General features: G+C 44.4%; 3 protein-coding genes across 13 annotated transcripts in view; 1 reads left to right on the top strand and 2 right to left on the bottom strand.

Moving 5' to 3' along the window:
- The window catches only part of EFHB (EF-hand domain family member B), a 67,280-nt gene extending 62,780 nt beyond the window's left edge, over nt 1-4,500 (bottom strand). For 7 of the 10 annotated variants that reach the window (XM_086358010.1, XM_086360591.1, XM_086358889.1 and 4 more), the window contains exon 1: nt 3,488-4,493. In XM_086358010.1, the coding sequence (XP_086214136.1) occupies nt 3,488-4,408 (921 nt within the window). In that variant the 5' untranslated portion in view covers nt 4,409-4,493. Of the gene's footprint in view, nt 1-3,487 lie in introns of all 10 variants that reach the window. The other 3 variants (XM_086363234.1, XM_086364795.1, XM_086363986.1) reach the window with 2 other exon arrangements.
- A 6,116-nt stretch (nt 4,501-10,616) lies between these two features.
- LOC147378834 (uncharacterized) lies at nt 10,617-14,210 on the bottom strand. The gene is made up of 5 exons (XM_086414155.1): nt 14,183-14,210; nt 13,042-13,363; nt 12,843-12,983; nt 12,037-12,793; nt 10,617-11,800 (listed from the first exon to the last, which is right to left on the bottom strand). The coding sequence occupies exons 1-5, from the start codon at nt 14,208-14,210 to the stop codon at nt 11,747-11,749; spliced, it is 1,302 nt and encodes a 433-aa protein (XP_086270281.1). The 3' UTR covers nt 10,617-11,746.
- RAB5A (RAB5A, member RAS oncogene family) overlaps nt 12,703-20,064 on the top strand; it is a 33,293-nt gene continuing 25,931 nt past the window's right edge. The window contains exons 1-2 of one of the 2 annotated variants that reach the window (XM_086356729.1): nt 12,703-12,807; nt 15,797-16,052. In XM_086356729.1, coding sequence (XP_086212855.1) covers nt 15,890-16,052 — 163 coding nt within the window. In that variant the 5' untranslated portion in view covers nt 12,703-12,807; nt 15,797-15,889. Of the gene's footprint in view, nt 12,829-15,796; nt 16,053-20,064 lie in introns of both variants that reach the window. The other variant, XM_086355910.1, reaches the window with a different exon arrangement.

The raw sequence follows: 20,064 nt of genomic DNA, 5'->3' as shown, positions 1-20,064 counted from the left end.
AAGACAGTTTTAATGCTTGCTGTTAACAACTACATGAAAATTAATTTGGATAAAAATGTTACAGGAAGTATAGTACAGTATAGAACTCAGATTCTTTTTTTCTAGCCACGCCACATGGCATGTGGGAACTTAGTTCCCTGACCAGGAATTGAACCTTCACCCCTTACATTGGAAGGGTAGAGTCTTAACCACTGGACTGCCAGGGAAGCCACAAAAACTTATACCCTTAAATTGGAAGTTGTGACTTCAAATCCTGAGGTTACCACTTATTAGCTGTAAGACTTTGGCCAGATTATCTAATTCACCTCATTTTCATCACTTGTAAAGAGTCGATCCCTGCAAAGCAACATGGGTGGCAATGTAGATATAGTAAAGCCACCAATAACTGTTGACTAATGTGAATGCAATGAAGTGCCAGTAGGCACGCTGCTGCTGCTGCTAAGTCGCTCAGTCGTGTCCGACTCTTAGCGACCCCATGGACTGCAGCCCACCAGGCTCCTCCATCCATGGGATTTTCTAAGTAAGAGTACTGGAGTGGGTGCCATTGCCTTCTCCGCCAGTACAAGTGTTACGGTAATGAGCTTATGTGTGTTTCCATTCCTGTTTTCTCAATTTTCCGTGTTATTATCTTTGTTTTATACTGAAAGTAAGTATTTCAATTTTTTTAAGATTTTTTTGATGTGGACCATTTTTTAAGTCTTTATTGATTTGTTACAGTACTGTTTCTGTTTTATGTTTTGGCTTTTTTGGCCACAAGGCATGTGAGATCTCAGCTCCCTGACCAGGGATGGAACCCACACCCCCTATATTGGAAGGCAAAGTCTTAACCACTGGGCCACCAAGGAAACCCCGGATATTTTAATATTTACAGGTGTATTTTTAAAGGAGTCTCATTTCTAGTCTTAACTCATCTCTCCTCTTGCCTGTGGTCCCATTTTCACTCCCTCCTGCCTACCTAGGGTAGGCTCATCAGCTCCTTGGAGTTATCTCAAACTCCCCTCCCTATCCACTAAACAAATGTATCCCTAAACGAATCCTTACTCCATTCCCTTCACTGTCACACTTCTTCAGGGGAAAAAAAATTCACAATACTCTTCTCTAATTCTAATTTCACTCTTCAGTATACTGGAATCTGAATTCTAACAATGTCACTAGTTCCCTGAATGTCCAAAGCTGGTTTATCTTTATTCTATTTCCCCTATCGCAGACGTTTTTAACACTGCTGGTCACTTTCTCCTTGAAGCTCTCGTCCCTATCCTTTCACATTTAGAAAGGAGGATGTGAAAGGGAGGAGGAAGCAGGGGTTTTAGAATTGCCTGTATCGGAAACCGGAAGCTGGTCTCCGCTCCTACGTGAGGTCAGGTCTGAAGCCGTAGACTGCAGAACCCATCCAGAAAGGAGAAGCAGGCACGGCCAAGTGAGACGAGAGTGGCTGGGGAAACCCAGCGAGGGAACCAGAGAGTAAAGGGGTCCGAGGCAAAAGAACGCCCTGAGCCCCAAGGGGAACAGAAGTCTGCAGATGCAGAAAGAGAAAATTCTGCAGAATCCCTGTGACCAGTTCAGCGAAACTGTGTTCTCCTATCTCTCCTTTATTCCGCGAACATTTTAAGGGTGCTCCCTTTCTGTTCCTCAATACCACCCTCTTCAACTTGTCTTTTCCTTCTATCCCACTCACTCATCCAGCCCTCCTCCTATTTATCAAACATATATTTACTGAATGGCCACTATAAGCTGGGCATTGTGATATGCCATGAAGCTATGCGATAAATATGAGAAAATCCTTGTCCTCAAGAACTCATGCAGTTGGGACACCTCTGGTGATTCGGTGGTTAAGACCCCACGCTTCCACTGGAGGGGCAGGTTCCATCCCTGGTAGGGGAACTAAGATCCCACATGCCACACGGCAAGGCCAAAATGTTTAAAAAATAAGAAAATAAAACAATTACCTAGCTGACATTCCTTCTTCTGACAGTCTCACAGGTTCCCCAAGGTTCCTGCCCAGACCTTCTCGTCCTACCCCCACCCAGGGCTCCAGCTGTCTCCCTGGCTGTTTCATCTGGCACCCTCCAGATGTCTCACACTCAGGACTGCAAGCTCCAGGTGTTCACCAGATACTCATGGGCCACCAAACCGGAAGATGTCTCATTATCAACAGAGAAACTCCTAAGTTGTCCATCAACTTCCCTGTCTTTCACCACATAGATCCACAACTGGATGGCAATTCTTAACAATACCGTCTCCTGAAAGCTTCTCAGAATGGCTCTTTCCCATCCATTCTTTCTAACTCCGCATTACTTTCAGGCCATCATTACCTTGAAATAGCCTAACTATCCAATATCTTTCCCTCCCAGTCCACCATTATTATTGATAACACATATATCTTTACAAAAAGCAAACTGTCTTTATTTCCTCCCTCGTGAAGACCCACCATTGCTCTCTCCCCACGTGTTCTACTCCTGCGTTGTGGACCTTTCGATTTCTTCTTCATCTCCTACCGCTATGCTGGCTAAACAGAATTGCTTATATCTCCCGACTCAAGAAGTTTTGGCCATGCTGTATGCCGTTCTTGGCTCAAGGTGCCTCAACCCTTTTTCCCAACTGACAAATACTGACACATTTTTTTAAGGACTCAGTTCAGGCACTCAGTCATGTCCAACTGTGACCCCACGGACTGCAGCATGCCCAGCTTCCCTGTCCATCACCAACTCCTGGAGTTTACTCAAACTCATGTCCATTGAGTTAGTGATGCCATCCAACCATCTCATCCTTTGTAGTCACCTTCTCCTCCCACCTTCTATCTTTCCCAGCATCAGGGTCTTTTCAAATGAGTCAGTTCTTCGCATCAGGCGGCCAAAGTATTGGAGTTTCAGCTTCAGCATCAGTCCTTCCAATGAATATTCAGGACTGATTTCCTTTAGGATGGACTGGTTTGATCTCCTTACAGTCCATGCAGGATCTTAATTCTCCAACCTGGGATTGAACCCATGACCCCTGCACTGGGGTCACAGTCTTAACCACTGGACGGCCAAGGAAGTCCCCTTTCTAAATAAGCTCCAGTACTACTAGCTCTGTAAAGACTTTGCCATCTCCTCCAAACAAAACTGTCCAAATTTTCCATTGAGCTCCATGTTTACAGTGAACCTCTATTAAGGAAGAATCACATTTGTTTTCTATTCATATAGATATCTACATAATATTTGTTTAGTTATCGTCTTCATCATTGGAGTGACAACCTAAACCCACAGGGTAGGGACCACGTGCTTTTCATTTGTTAGTGCCCTGGACCCAGCATAATGGTCACAAGTCTCAACTGAAAGAACAAATAAGTCACAGAATAATGAATGGAAAAAGAAAAATGTTTCTGAAAAAAGCTACGTGAATACTAGGATACAACATGTACTGGAGAAAGAAGATTGAGAAGGTGCAGACTGAGGGATGGAATGTAAGTCAAAGAAGAAAGGGGGAAAGTGTTAGGAAAAAAACTTACACTTGGCCAGCAAGGCATCCGATCAAAAACTTTCCCAGAGTATATGGGTCTGATGCGATCTGGAGGTTCTACTCCTGGTTCAGTGTTCTCGGCTTCCCTTTGCTGCTCAGGTTGTTGGGCCAACTGCCATGCAGGAGGTTCCATCACCAAGCCCATCTGGGGCTCTGGAGACTCCATTTCAGCCGGCTCCTCCGGGCGGGTGAGCCCCACGTCCACCTCCACAGGAGGCTCTGTCTCTGCGCTGGGCTTCATCACCACACAGGCGGACTCTCCTCCCAGTTCCCCTCTACACTCCATCCCCAAAGCCGGTAGCTTGCTCACTGACGCCCCGAACCCTTCAGGGTCACCAGTCACAGGACATCTCCTGCCCCCTGAAGCCTGTGGACTTTCACACCCCTGGCCCAGTGGAGGCTGTGTTACCCTTCCTGGACAATACCCTGCCAGAAAACGCTCCTTTTCTAAACCCACTCTTCCGGGCAACGCACTCAGAGGAGGTTTTGTTTCCTGTGAGGCTGAGACTCTGTGGACTCCTAAATTACTCCCATCCATGACGGTCCTAGAAATATTCTGTCTTTTCAATCTCAGTTCAAGCCCCTTGCTTGATGGAGATCTTATTTCTGGTGATGCCATCCTCTCCTCATATGTCTTACTACATGGGAAATCTTTTCTTAAGCCCACTCTGAGCCCCAGCTCCGTGGGAGATGTTGTTCCCATGAAGACTCTCCTCTCTTCTAAGTCATCCTTTCCTTCCGGGGCGAGTCCCACCTCCATGCTCAGGGGAGATTTCCTCCCAGACACCGTCATTCCCGGTCCAAGGGCACTCATCTCTGAGGGGTAAGCTGTACCGGGCTGGAGGGGAGCTCCTAACCCCTTGGAGGGCTCCAACCCTTTGGGGGACGGCACTCTCAGAAAAGAGCACATCTCCACCCTGGGTCCCTGCCCGTTCAACACCTAGCGGGGTTCGCAGAAGAGGAGACAAGGTCTGTTTACCCGGTTACCTGGGAAACGGGGGCGGGGCTTGGAGCGCAGCTCTGTGCGCGAGCCACGCCCTTCTCTTCCCTCCTCTCCCCTATCTCTCCTCATTCTTTCTCCCTTATCCTTGCCTCCTCTCTTACCCTCTCCTTCCACCCCTCTTTAGAAGACTGGAGGGCAAGAAAATTACTTGAAATATGTGGTTCTGGGCTCTAGAGCACATGATGCCCAACTTCTCACAAGGCGGTCCCCTCAGGGTGGGTTCAGCCAGGGGTCTCCTCCCCGCTGCGGGCCTGTTGACTTCACTGTCGACAGGGCCTGTTCAAGGAATGAACAGCCCTCTCTCTGGTGGAGAGCGCCTGTTTTACGTCCTGGCTTGTGAAAGTACCTGCGAACTGCATGTAGTTCTCTCAGTGCTTAAGAACTCCTTTAAAAAAAATCTGTGAAGTTACGTTTGGCAGCTGTGGTAAGGACCATCTTAAAAGTGTGACTTACACTTCAATAACTGTACTTTAAAGAGTATTTCAAGTAAATATATTAAAGCTTGGAATGAGTTATACAATAATGCATGATGGATTTTTAAATTTATTTAGTGATCTTTGGCTGCACTGGGTCTCCGTCGTGTGTGGCATCTCTCCAGGTGCAGTGAGTGGGGCTACTCTCCAGTGGCGATGCGAGGGCTTCTCATTGGAAGGGCTTCTCTTGTTGCAGAGCACAGGCTCCAGGGCTCAGTAGTTGTGGCTCAGGCTTAGCCTCCCAGAGGCATGTAGGATCTTCCTGGACCAGGGATCGAATCTGGTGTCATCTGCGATGGCAGATGGACTCCCAACCACTGGACCACCAGCGAAGCCCCGAATATTGGATTTTAAAAATAATGTGGCAAACTCAAACTTACATATGGGATTTTCTTTAAACTCTTTCAAGTTTTAATGAATGCGTATTTGAATATTTGTCATGTTCTACATATACTGGGGGCTTCCCTGGTGGCTCTGCTGGCAAGAATCTGCCCACAATTCAAGAGTCCTGGGTTCGATCCTTGGGTCAGGAAGATCCTCTGGAGAAGGAAATGGCAACCCACTCTAGTATTCTTGCCTGGGAAATCCCATGGACAGAGGAGCCTGGTGTGCTACAGTCCACGGGGTCCCAAAGGAGTCGAACACAGCTTTTCAACTAAACAACCACAATAAGGGATAGATAACCACCAAGTAAACCAATGAATGAGGTCATTTCACAAGATGAGTGAAGAGTGTTATGGAGAAAATGGAACACTGTGCTGTGGAGGGAAGCCCCTTTAGAATCAGCAGGTTCAGCAACCCCCTGGCGGGTGACACTGAGCTGAGGCTGCAGGTGCCCTGCAGACACACGAGCTTTTGAAGCCTGAGCAGCTCAGGTTCCCACTTTTTTCTCACTGCCTTGCCACCAGGCCTGCAATGCCTTCTGTCAGAATTACCTTTCGTTTTTTTTCTCCAAACTGTCCCAGTTAAAAGCAAACGTTATCATTCCTCACTATCTATGCAAAGAGTCATTCTTCAGCTACACGATCAAGGGAAGACAGATTTCCTGGAGGGGAAGGAAGAAGACATGGAATGTTGTGGATGGTTTAGAGACGCAAGGTACTGGGAGTTCTCCAGTCCGTGTTTAGAGGTTTGGGGGCAAAGGCAGCCCTCGAACGCCGTGCTGAGTTCTGTATGACTGTATTTAGGCTCTATCCATTTTGTAGCTTCCTTGAGAAATGTTATCAACTGGTAGGATCTTACATTTAATACAAAAATGTATCCAATTATCTGTCCTCCTCAGGTATCCTGGGTTAGGAAACACACACAGCATATTGTGAGTGGTAGTACGAGGGCAAAGCCTTAGTGTGGCATTCCCAGCTCTCCCAGATTACCACTGCACCTTAGAAGTGCCAGCCACTGAGCAGCACTTCCCCAGGCAAACATTATGGCTAAACTATAAAATACTAGGGAATGTATTCATGAATGAAGTGAGGTGTTGTTTTTTTTTTTGGCCATGGCCTGTGGCTTGCTGGTCTTAGTTCCCAGAACATTGAACATGGGCCCCAGTAGTGAAAACGAGGAGTTCTAATGCTTACTCCTTGGAAGAAAAGTTATGGCCAACCTAGATAGCATATTGAAAAGCAGAGACATTACTTTGCCAACAAAGGTCCGTCTAGTCAAGGCTAGGGTTTTTCCAGTGGTCATGTATGGATGTGAGAGTTGGACTGTGAAGAAAGCTGAGCGCCGAAGAATTGATGCTTTTGAACTGTGGTGTTGGAGAAGACTTGAGAGTCCCTTGGACTGCAAGGAGATCCAACCAGTCCATTCTAAAGTAGATCAACCCTGGGTGTTCTTTGGAAGGAATGATGCTAAAGCTGAAACTCCAGTACTTTGGCCATCTTATGCGAAGAGTTGACTTATTGGAAAAGACTCTGATGCTGGGAAGGATTGGGGGCAGGAGGAAAAGGGACGACAGAGGATGAGATGGCTGGATGGCATCACTGACTCAATGGACATGATGAGTTTGAGTGAACTCCGGGAGATGGTGATGGACAAGGAGGCCTGGCGTGCTGCGATTCATGGGGTCACAAAGAGTCGGACACGACTGAGCAACTGAACTGAACTGAACTGAATGATCAGACTGCCAGGAAATTCCCTCATGAAGGAGGTGAATTAATAGACAAAATCAGTAAAAAGAAATGAATAAGGAAGCAATAGCCTAGAACAACGATGGGGAGTTCTTAACAATGAATAAATTTCGGCATCCACGTATTGCCTGCGAGGTCTTCTTAAGTCAGATGTTCCCCAGTCCAAACGTAATTAAACTCAGGAGCTCCTTGGTGGTCCAGTGGTTAGGACTTGGTGCTCTCACTGCCAAGGGCCGGGTTTGATTTCTGGTTGGGGAACTAAGATCCCACAAGCCATGTGGCACTGCCAAAAAAAAGTAATTAAGTTCACAAATATTTTGGTGGTCCCTGTTGTTTCAAAGTTCCTCTGCGAGGAATTGAAATCATGAATAAATTATGGTCCTGGCCCTAAGAACCTTAAAATCCTAATGGGAATGAAAGCCTAAGGAGGAAAGTCTAGGCAGACACTTTCTAACTGTAAAATAAAATGCAGACAGATATCAGAACTATTATAGAGAGTAAAGTACCATGAAATTACAGGAATAAGATCGCTCCAGTAGAAGAATCCTCAGATGCCATCCAAAGGAGCCTGCAACCTGGCCAAGGTGAGACCTGAGTGATGAGAGGGCATGATATTCCAGACGCAGAGAAAAAAGTGATCAAAGATGCCAAAATGAAAAATGGCGATCGCAGAGCAGATGGTACGATTGGGGCACAAGGCAAGTATTGGGAGGAGGGGCCGCTTAGAATGAAAGAAACATGGGCTGGGACCAGAGTTGAAGAACTTTGCTAAACTCTGTGTAGCAACTGAATATTTCTGAGTAGGAGTGGATTGAAAAGGCAGGCGTATGCATTAACTCCAGTTTATATGAATACTTTCATGGCCCAGGCTTTGGGAATATAGCTCAGATTTGGGGATTAGAGAATTTTGGCTGATAGAATGGACATGAAGAGCTGAAAATGATTCTACTTTTTCAGGTCTAGGTGACTGAGAGGCTGTGAATACCAGTCATCAAGCAGAATCACGTTTGGGATGCAGAGCTCTCGTTTTGGACATACTGTTGATTTGCCAAAATTAATATGACATATCCTATTTCCTGATTCTTCCCAGGACTGTTCAACAGGTATCACCATGACTAACACACCGTATTGGAACCACCTCTGGGGATAAAGTGCCACAGACACCATTTACATATGACACATAATGCTCTCAGGGTTAGTAACTGGGGAGCTGATCTGAAAGACTGGCTGCTCAAGGATTCAAATGACCTTCACTGCAAAATGCTGCCTGAGCACCCACAGGGTACCTTAGCCCAAATACACGAGTGCGTGTGTGCATGCTTAGTCACTCAGTCGTTTCCGACTCTGTGACTTCATGGACTGTAGCCCGCCAGGCTCCTCTGTCCATGGAATGTTCTAGGCAAGAATATTGGGGTGAGTTACCATTTCCTACTCCAGGGGATCTCTAAAATAAATATGAATACAATACAGAGATATTATCATTAATAAATGAAACAAATACAATAGTATGATTACTGCAAATGATTCTATATAATACCATGGTTATAGTTCACAGAAAATGTAAACAATGATTGACTTCACCCCTATTATGTGAAAAAATGTACACCAAAAAATGCAGAGATCAATGTATGTAAGAATGGCAAAGATCTACAAGTATGACACTACCTCGAGTTAGTGAAATAGGGTAACAGACATTTCGTGCATTGCTGGTTGGAGGGCAGTGTGGAAAAATGTATCAGAATTACAAAGTATGTAACTTTTAACAGCAATCAACTTGGAGAAACTTGTTACAGAAATACATGAAAAATGACTTATGAATTAAATTATTCACTGCAGCACTTTGCTGTTGTTCAGTTATTCAGTCGTGTCTGGCTCTGTGTGAACCCGTCACTGCAGCACACAGGCTACCCTGTCCTCCATCACTTGCCAGAGCTTGCTCAAGCCCATGTCCATCGAGTTGGTGATGCCACCCAACCATCTCATCCTCTGCTGCCCCTTCTCCTCCTGCCTTCAATCTTCCCCAGCATCAGGGTCTTTTCCAGTGAGTCAGCTCTTCCCATCAGGTGGCCAGAGTATTGGAGCTTCAGCTTCAGTATCAGTCCTTCCAATGAATATTCAGGGCTGATCTCCTTCAGAATGGACTGGTTGGATCTCCTTGCAGTCCAAGGGACTCTCAAGAGTCTTCTCCAACACCACAGTTCAAAAGCATCGATTCTTTGGCACTCAGCCTTTTTTATGGTCCAACTCACATCCGTACATGACTGCTGGAAAAACCATAGCTTTGACTATAGGGACCTGTCAGCAAAGCGATGTCTGCTTTTTAATACACTGCCTAGGTATTAGATTTTCTTCCAAGGAGCTTCCAAGAAGCAAGTGTCTTTTGCTTTCATGGCTGCTGTCACCATCCTCAGTGATTTTGGAGCCCAAGAAAATAAAATCAGTCACTGTTTCCCCATCTATTTGCCATGAAGTGATGGGATCAGATGCCATGATCTTAGTTTTTTGAACGTTGAGCTTTAACCCAACTTTTTCACTCCCCTCTTTGATTTTCATCAAGAGGCTCTTTAGTTCCTCTTCACTTTCTGCTGTGTGGGTCGTGTCATCTGCTTACCTGAGGTTATTGATACTTCCGGCAATCTTGATTCCAATTTGTGCTTTATCCAGCACTGCAGCACTAACACCCCAAAATATGAAACTGTGCAAATCTGAAACTAGAATTGATAAAACTATTGATGTTTCATTCAATAGACTGCTGATATAGCCAAGAAAAATGAGGACACTTTTCATAAAATGATTAGAAAACTCAGTGTATTTTCCAAGATGGCCACAAGATTTCATGCATATTCTTGTTAAAACATGACACTGGCTTTCTTTCCTCAAATCTGTACAAGTCTGTGACTTGAGCATCACTACTATCTCTGTGAAATTCTGGGGGTAGGTCATAAAAAGCCACCCAGCCTCTGCCTGGTATCTTGGGGACATTCATGCTTGAACCCAGCAACATGCTGTGAGGAAACCAAAACCAGGAGGCAGGCCATAGGCAGGTATTCTGGCCGACAGCCCGAGCTGAGCTCCCAGACATGCTGAGGTGACGCGAGCCCCAGGACTGACCCCCCGCCATCACATAAGAAAATCACCTAAGCCCACTCAACCCCCAGAACCAAGAGACAATAATTTTTTAAATGACTAAGCTTTGGAGTCATTTGTTTCTGAACAATAGATAACTTGGACAGTAATAAAGAGAAAAATAAAAAGTATATCGCAGAGAATCTGATATGTTTTAGATTGCATAAAATGGAGAAAATATATAGAATTGAATATAACAGTAACTTTGCAAAAACAAACAACACTACCTCTAGGAAAAAGAACTGGAAAAAGAACTAAGTAGTCAGAACACAGGAGTTAGGCTTTTCAACATAAATCATTTGACTTTTGATTCCCAAGAACAAACTAATGACAACATAAAACTGTGATACGTGTGGATGGCATAAAAATGAAGACAGTGGCGCCAACTTTGGAACATGAGTGACTTGAACTTTTATTTAAAAATACTTTCATCTTATTTTCCTTATAAATCAATACATAAGGGTGTTCTGTATCTGTCAAGTACAACACATTTTATAATAGAATGCTTACATCATGCATATCCTGACCCTAAACTACCAATTCCAGAATACAGGTGGCACTGAAGAAAGATTTGTCCGTAATCCCAGCTGTCAGACAGTCAATACTGATGTCCTCACAACAGGGCTATAAATAATAAACAGCAAACTGAAAAAAAAAACAACCCTCATCCTGAGGAAAAATCGATTTAACACTCTACCAAATTCCAAAAGGATTTTTGTTTTGGTTTCAGATGCCCAGACTGTCTGAGATTGTAGTGAAACAATTTTTTTTAACTTTTTATTTTATACTGGAGTACAGCCAATTAACAATGTTGGCGATAGTTTCAAGTGGGACTCAGCCATACATACTTGTGTATTCATTCTCCCCAGAGGGGCTTCTCAGGCGTCACAGTGGTGAAGAATCCACCTGCCAATGCAGGAGACGCAAGAAACTCGTATTTGATCCCTGGGTCCGGAAGAGGCCCTGGAGAAGGAAATGGCAACCTACTCCAGTCTCCTTGCCTGGAACATTCCATGGACAGAGAAGCCTGGCAGGTTACAGTCCCTGGCGTTTCAAAAAGCCTGAGAGGACTCAATGGTGAACACGCCCTCGCCTCCGAACTCCCCTCCCAGCGGGGCTGCCATCTCACATTGAGCAGAGCTCCCTGCCCTACACAGCAGGTGCTTGCTGGTTGTGCGTTTAAAATATAGCAGCGTGCACATGTCCATTCCAAACTCCCTATCCCTTCCCTCCTGGCAAACATGTTAGTTCTCTAACTTCCTGCAAAGGAAGCTGATGCATGTCTTGGGTTATTTAATGGAACTGTGCTTAAGAACTCAGGCTCTGAGCCAGTCTGCAATTTAAAGACGATTTCAGCACCTACTCCGCCGTGATTCTGGACAAGTTACACAATCTCCGTGCCTCGAATTCTTTACCAGTTAAACAGGCAGGGCACATTCATGAATTCCACAAACATGACTGGAGACTTGAGGCTGTCAGTCACTGTGCTAGACAGCAGCGAGACCACTCCGTGGAGGTCATATTCCAAAGCAGAAGTCGGACAACCATGCTAGTCTCAGAGTTAAAGCCTCCTAGCGCAGGAAGAAAAATGGATTAATTCCTGTTTAGAATTTAGTACAGACAGTAACCCATGACAGGGAATTCTCCGTAAAAGCTACCTATTATTTCATAACGTGCCCTTCTCCACTAAAAACTGGTAAAACTCTCGGGAAAGCAGGTTATTATGGAAGACCTCCCCGCCTAAGAAGACACCTCTGGGTCACACCCTCCTCCCCGGAGTAAATGCCCCTCACCAGCCTTCACCCACCCATCCACCCGCAAAGACGCGCGTCAGGAGGCTCTCTCTGCCAGAAAAGTCTGCCGACCTAGCAGAGTCGGTGCTGCAGGGTAAGGGACAGGGGACACCGCGCCCTACTTCGGCCCGAGCTCTCCAAGGTGCCCTCGAAAGCAGGGCAGCTAAACAGGCGCTCCCCGCCGTTCCCGGCCCACGGACCAAAGGAGGCCTAAGCATCCAGCCGAACAACAATGGCCTCGCGCGCAGGGGCCTCCGGGGGTGGGAGGTGGCCCGCGGCTGGAGCCGCCCCGCGGCGGGCGGGATCACGTGACCCAGAGGCTCCGCCCCGCCAGGGAGGGCTCTGAGCGCGGGCGGGGGCGCGGACGGAGCGAGCGGGCGGGCGACGGCGGAAGTGACGGAGGGGCGCTCCTCGCTACGTGCGGCGACGTGGCGGCGAGGCCGGCGCCCGGCGGCGGAAGTGGCTCTCGCGCTGGGACTGGAGTGTTTGTGTTTTGGTTCGCGGAGGAGCCGGCGGCAGGCCTGAGGGGAGGAGGGAGGAGGAGGAAGAATCAGTGGGAGCTCGAGCGCCGGGCGGCGGCGGCGGCGGAGGAGGAGGAGAAAGGAAAGGGGAAGGCGGAGCGGAGAGGCGGGGACGGAGCCCGACGGGGGCGGCACCGCGGCGCGATCCCCGCACCGTCCAGTCTGAGGGGAGCGGAGCGACTCGAGGACGCGCCGCCGCCGCTGCTGCTTCAGGCCCTGCCTGGGCTGCGTCTGGAACCTGCAGCCGGAGCTTCAGCGCCACAGGTCCGCGCGCTGCGAGCCCAGGTAGCCCCGCCAGCCTTCCGCCCGCGAAGCGGGTCAGAGCCCGAGTGGTCCGCGGGTCTGGGGTCACAGGGGCCCCCAGCCTTCCTGCTCGCGCCGGGGCCCGGGACCGGAAAGCCGCCGGAAGAGGCGTCTCGCCCGGCGGCCGCGGTGGCCCCCTGAAGGGGTCCCGGAGGCCAGGGTTTGGGGGCCGGCCGAGGGAGCGGCGGGTGTCACCCAGTTCCCTTCTCAAGATGGCGCCCCGAGAGCGGCCCGGAGGCCGCGGCGCCGCTGCCCCGTCCCGGCAGCCGGGTAGGGGTCCGCGGCCGGAGTCGGGCTGGGTTCGGGGAGGAGAGGGGAGGGATGCGCGCGGGCCGGCGGGCCTGCCTGTTGGCCGGTCGGAGCTGCTGCCGGTGGTTCAGGTGTTCCCCGAAGAGGAACCTGGGCCTCTGGCAGGTGTGAATTCGGGGAGCTCCGCCCACCCCGGCTCCCCGAGCCGGGTAATGGAGGGAGGCGGCGGCCCGGGGAGCCCGGCTGTCTAGGGGCTCTTGTCTCAGCTCTGGAAGGTAAGTGCGGCTTGAAAGCAGCCCGACACAGCTAGGCCGCCGAAGCCCTCAGACGGTAGAGCCCTTTGAGCGTGCTCTGCTGTTCGCCTCCCTGCAAACTGGCTATTCTCTGAAGACTTGCAGACTTTTTAAGCTCTGAACGTCATAATTCACATACTTGGTTTTTGTTTTTTGCTGAAGTGGAGCCTAAGTGTCCAATCAGTTGCCTTTCACATAACTAGTGGGGGAAAAAACCCACATGGACACAACTGCGATAATTCCGGGCAGTTCAGAAACTTGATTCTTAATTTAAAACGGGGATCGTAAGAGCTTCTTAGGGTTGCTGTAAGCCTAATTCGTGGAATGGTGATTGGCATAAAATAAATGCCTAGTAAATGTTAGCTGCTGTCATGAATTCAGTTTTGATCAGAGAGTACCCAGAAGGACTTTAACTACAGAATAGCAGTTATTTTCAAAAGATTTAAAATGCATTTTCTGCAAAATCTTTGGTTTTGGGAAACAAAAGTTTGTAATGAATACAAATGAATATTACAAAATATAGCTTTTAACCTTAATGTAATGCTAACTGTATTCATAATTAGATTTAGTTAATGTTTTTGTTTGAGGTCCTTGGAACTATAACCAAAGCTAAATCTCTTTTTTCCCCCTTTAATGAGCATCTGATGTTTTCCCTGAAGTTTAGGCAGGACTGTAGGAATTCAGAGCATGTTGTCCTTGATGAGTGATTCAGTTTGCTGTTCTGTAGGTAAAGCTGGAGGTGTCTCAGTTGCGTTGTGTGATACGTGAAGTCTGTTGGTGCACTTTCAGTTTACTTGCATTCTCTTGATGTTCGGTCGTCATTCCATCAAAGGGGCTCTGTAATTGCCTGTTTTCAGTCGCTGCTGTGTGTTGACCACTGTATCAGAAATATTTTACGTGTATATTCTCTTCTCACAGCAGTTATGAAAACTGGATATTCTGGAGTAAAGAGTTTGAAATGAAAGCAGTTGCTCCAGCAGAAATTAGTATAGCTGTATCGAATTAGATCCCCAAATGGAGTGTGTTTGGGAGTGGTGGGAGGATAGATGTGAGATTGGAGCATTTTTTTAATCACAGAAAATTCTTTATGCAGAAGTAGGAAGAATAGTATAATGAACCCATCAACTAGCTTCAGTTATCTTGTTTTGTTTATACCCCCATTGTTTGGGAGCAACTCAGATCTATTATTTCATTTGTAAATATTTTAGGTACAATATGTATTACTGAAAGATAAGAGGTCTTCAGTGCTGCCGTTTAGATAAAGTAGAGGTGATTTTATTGTCTTGATGTATGGTCTCATAGATACGTTTATTAATGAGTTCATTGTTAAGAGAGATTCTTGTATAAACTCATTTCATGGGCAAGACAAATTTCTTAAGAGGTACCTAAATGAAATCTAACAGTGACTTGAAAAGGAGAATCATATTTAATGTTATTAAGCACATGGTCAGATTTTGATTAAAAGTAGGAGAAAGCTACTACAATTGATTTGTGAGTAGCTTGGAAAATAATATTTTAAAAGTTTGCTAATATCTTTGAGAATTATCATTATTAAATAATAAAAGAAGACTTAGAAGTTGTGCTTTAGGCTAGTTTTTTGTTAGTGTGTTAAATAGAAAATAATGACACGTTTAATTGTTAGCCCCAAAACTACAAGAGTATAAGTAAATAAGACACTAATTCACTCACCATACGGAGAACCGCGGTTAACACTTGCACGAATGATGTATTTGAGAACGTGAGAATACAGTATTAAATCCTTTAGCCACCAGACATAGATCTACTTAAAATATTGCTCCCGTTACCATTAAATAAAAAGCATGTGCCATTTAAAAGGAGCCTTCAAATAATAATGGCTGACTTTTATTGAACTTAACTGTTTTAAGCTCTAAGATTTTTCCCTTAATTGACTTAATTTTACTCAAAACCGTTTTAACCTAAGTAATCTAGTTCCAGAACCAGAACTAGTCACCTTTCAGTTTGCATGGGTTGAAACTCAGCTCTGTTGAAGCTCTGTCACAGTAACTGTGTGACCTCAGTCAAGTCACCTAACCTTTCTATGCCTGTTTCCTTATTTTTTAAGGATTGAAATAGGTAACATTACAGGATTGTTGAGTGGCTATGTTAAGTAATTAAAACCATCTGGCACAAAGTTGAGTCTTTAGTAAAGGTTAGGTTTAAAATGTTTACAGAGCCTTAAAAATTACAGAATGATTTTAGGCTCAAAGCTCATACCTTTACTTATTAATCAAGGCAGTGAATTAAAGTAAATGACAGTGTCCAGTAGAGGCTATAATTGTCATGTATTGCTGTGTTACAGGCAAAATTTTAAAGTGATAATATGAGGTTTGCTTTGTTATGCTGATTTGTATTTTTAATTACTTCATATTTGTTTTTTTTTTAAACAGGTTTCTTTACCTCCAGAAAGAAAAGAATTGACACCTTGCGTCCTGGAAGTTCATTTAAGAAACTGAAATTAGGGACTTCTTTCAAATTTGGACATGGCTAATCGAGGAGCAACAAGACCCAACGGGCCAAATACTGGAAATAAAATATGCCAGTTCAAACTAGTACTTCTGGGAGAGTCTGCTGTTGGCAAATCAAGCCTTGTGCTTCGTTTTGTGAAGGGCCAGTTTCATGAATTTCAAGAGAGTACCATTGGGGGTGAGATTTTCTTTTATCGTTTCTTCATTTAATTGACTCATACATTGACAAATAAGATTTTGCAGTTCTGATTGTATGATGATGGGTAATAAATAGGTCACAGAGTGAGTAAAAGAGCTGAGCTGCAGACTCAAACTTTATAGCTTGATTTTTTGATAAAATAATGTGTTTTAATATTTTGATTTCCTGGTTATCTCCAAGATGATAAAATACAGATGCAAACATGAGTAGAATCAGTGTCCCAAGTCTCAGATTTGATTGGTATCTTTCTTGATACTGTTTAAAAGTGTTTTCAAATTATCCGATGTCTGCTGAATTGTGTTGGCTTTAGAATGAATGGTGAAAATAGTAAAAGTAAAGAGGAAAAGAGTTACGATTAAAATTCTAAATAACTGGACTATTTACAAATTACACTGATTGGCAAAATTAGTTACATTTTATTAAATATGTTTAAGAATGCTCCTAGGGTGAGGGAAGAGAAGAAGTGAGTGATTAATGAAGAGAGACATGAAAGGGAAATGAGACCTGGAGAGAAAGTGAAAGAAAAGGGGAAAGAGGTGACATCAAGACTGCTTACAGGGACGGTGTTCACGCTAAGGGGAAGAAACGTGCGGGACCAAGAGGACACAGCCAGCAGTGCCGTACTGGGAAGAGATGAGAAGCGAGATCCCTGAACTCTTGCCTGGAAAATCCCATGGACGGAGGAGCCTGGTGGGCTGCAGTCCATGGGGTCGCTAAGAGTTGGACACAACTGAGCAACTTCACTTTCACTTTTCACTTTCATGCATTGGAGAAGGAAATGGCAACCCACTCCAGTGTTCTTGCCTGGAGAATCCCGGGGACGGGGTAGCCTGGTGGGCTGCCATCTGTGGGGTCGCACAGAGTCTGGACACGACTGAAGCGACTTAGCAGCAGCAGCTGGGTATAGCAGTGGGGCAGAGCCCTTTTTGGTCCTGCTTAATGTGTCAAATGAAGCTTTTGAATTAGGTAATGTCAGAGGAACCACACAGCTTTAAGATTGACACTATTTTGCAAGAGATGTGTAATTAAGCAGGACCATATTTTTTCAGGTTCACGAATATATTTTTAACCTCATATTTTAAAAAGTCAAATACTTTTTTTAACTTCTGAAATACGTAAGGCAGATATTCTTTGGCATGTAGCAACTTCTTGGGAGTCCATCTTTTAAAAGCATAACTTATGCTGTGCATTGAATATATGATCTCAAGTAAGTACACTGAGAATTATATTTATGATTTCAGATTATTCCTTTAACATAAATTACAAAACTCGGCTATCTTCTGACTTTTCTGTAGGAAATACAGTGGACAACGGCTATTTCCTATTTAACAGACCAGCAGTGTAACGAGTGACAGCCAGCCCCAGTGTTTGGGTGTCATGTTACAGTGTGATTCTATTTTATTGTTAATACTTCATATTTATTTATAATGAATGAGCATCAAAAATACAGTCCTTTACATGAGTTTTTTATTTTGATTCAGAAATCTTGGTATCTTTAAAACTTGTGTTGAACAGTATATCACACATTCTTTGTTGTTTCCTTGTTAATGTATCTGTGTATATGTGGTTTAGTAATGAAATATCACCTCTCAAGCTTTAGCCTCCTCCAGAAAACAAATTGGACCAGAAGTAACTAGTCCACATCCACATAGTATATTAGTCACTCAGTTGTGTCTGGCTCTTCGAGTTCCCATGGACTGTAGCCCACCAGGCTCCTCTATCGTGGAATTCTCCAGGCAAGAAGAAAGAGTGGGTAGCCATTCCTTTCTTCAGGGGATCTTGCAGACCCAGGCATTGAACCCAAGGTCTCCTGAATTGCAGGCAGATTACCAGCTGAGCCACCAGGGACACCCACCCAGGGACACCCTAAAGTCTTAGGAAAAATTTTAAAGACTTTCAAGACTCTGCCCACCCACCTTCACCTGGTACAAAAGGTTAATTATTATAACTACTTTTTGGCAAGTGATTGTTGCTTGCAGCATTTCTCAAAATACACGTGCATTGTAGGCTAAACACCTGGGCCAAAATATGTTTGGGACTTGATATATTCTTACCCTCCCTGCCTTCACAGTGCATATTAAAATAACAAAAGCAGTGAAGTACTGTAGTAAAGAACTCAAGTCCTGGTAAATGTAGCCCAAGAGTAGAATTTTTGTTTTTATTATGGATACTCCCAATTACCTTCTAAGAGTACATTTTCCTAATGACATCTCAAGAAGGACATTTAAAAGAAAAGTTTAACCCCGTGTCAATGCATCATAAATATACATATCCTTTGATATGTGTGTATGAGTGTGTGTATATAATCTGTTTCCATTTAATACCAATTAGATTGTTTACATTTCATTAATGAAATTGTCAAAAAGTTTTCATTCTCACACGTAAAACTTCTAATACTTTGTGCTTGTACAGATTGAGTCTGGCTTTTTTAACCACCTTTAGAAGGAATTTACATCCAAGTTTCTGTCTTAATGGTTATTGAATACCTTTTTATTATGTTGACCACATATTAGTCCTGGTTTTTTGTTTGTTTTTGAAAGATAATTAACGTGTTTAAGGCATAAGATGTATTAACTTGTTTACAGAGTGAACACTGTTCTTTTATGCTCTTCGCTAAACAGCTCTTCACTCTGAAGGACTAGAAGCATCTAAGGATTTCAAGGTTTGAGTTGTTTAAGATCTATAACTTGTAGGTAATGTGTATTTTTGTTTGGCTTATGTGTGGGAGGAGTTATCTAAAAATGAACCTGGCCAGATGTTTTTATGTTTCATCTATTCTTTATTTTAGACTTAACTATTTATGTTTAGTAACATGTAAGAGCTCACTTAAAATTTCCCTCTCTAATTGCATTGTAAGGTGGAATATATACTGTACTCTTGAATTTGTATATTCTAGAACCTTATAGTGATCAAGAACATTAAGATGTCTTCACTTTTTGTGGTGGTTCTTATACACGATGGCTTGATTTAAGAAAACAAGAATCCATGTTGTCTCCCTATATCCCCGCCCCTGCCCCTTGATTCTCTAGCTCTCATAATGAGATGGGTAGTTGGGTGCTGGGTTTAATGCTTTGGGGAGTTCTAGCTTATGGCGGGAGTTAAAGGCTGCGTGACATTTGTGCTCCTGCCATTTGAGACGAGCCCTAAGGTGTGCGGGGCGTTTTAGGCTCAGGTGGTTGCCTCCCTTCTTGTCTCATCTGGAGCCTCAGAAGCTCTTCAGGAAATACTTGTTGGGTGATAGGGCTGGCCATCTTCCACTTAACAACTTGAACACCTAAAGACTTCAAAGATTTCTAGGGAATTCCTTGTGTCAAAAATATACTTGTTTTTAAAAAGACTTTCGCATGCTGTTTATAAGCAAGTGGATCATCAGGGTAAATCGGAGCCAGTTTAAAATGTACAATGAAAAAGCATGCAGTCTTTCGACTCTTCTTTTTGAGAGAGAAACGTTTGATATCACAATCAGTAAATGGAATAATTGCTTTTTTTTTTAAACTGATTGTTGTAGGATTAAAAAAAAAAACCATGCCGTTCGTCAACTACTCCAGTTTGAGGATCACAAGTGTTGTATACTGGTTACGTTAATCTGCTAGGCCTCTTTCAAAAACCATGGTCCTTCCCTGTCCATCAAGGATACTCTGCCTTGTCTTTACTTAAAGGAGTTAAATAACCAGCGTCTTCAGTTGTCTGTACTGAGGCTGCTCCCCTCTGTTGCCGTAGGTAGTCAGGGACTGGTTATTCACGAAACAGACAAAATAAGTGCCCTCTGTTTAAAGCTGTTTGAAGCAGTTATTAACCCTAAAGAGAATGTTTACATAATTATTTCAGGACTTTTTTTTTTACTAGAAGGACAAAGTTTATACTTTATTTAATATCTGTCCAATTTCCTCTACCTGGCTACCAGGACTTGTTTTTCTTTTCAGATTCAAAACATCTAATGGGGCAAAAGTTATTATTAAAAATTAAGAAAAACAAAGTTAGTTTCAAAGAT

The sequence above is a fragment of the Bos grunniens genome, chromosome 1 (assembly GCF_055505025.1).
Source record: "Bos grunniens cultivar Pamir isolate PY7600 chromosome 1, Bosgru_T2T1.0, whole genome shotgun sequence".
NCBI classification, from domain to species: Eukaryota; Metazoa; Chordata; class Mammalia; order Artiodactyla; family Bovidae; genus Bos; species Bos grunniens.
Note: the sequence above shows the minus strand (reverse complement) of the source record. Positions and strands in the feature narration are given on the sequence as shown.

What these genes read in the sequence shown, in the direction of transcription:
- LOC147378834 (XM_086414155.1), bottom strand. Translation starts at nt 14,210, where the DNA reads ATGACGACCGAACATCAAGAGAATGCAA. An exon ending in CATCTTGAGAAGGGAACTGG is followed by an intron (nt 12,984 to 13,041) that starts GTGACACCCGCC and finishes GGACCCCTTCAG; the next exon opens with GGGGCCACCGCGGCCGCCGG. An exon ending in ACCCGCTTCGCGGGCGGAAG is followed by an intron (nt 12,794 to 12,842) that starts GCTGGCGGGGCT and finishes GTGGCGCTGAAG; the next exon opens with CTCCGGCTGCAGGTTCCAGA.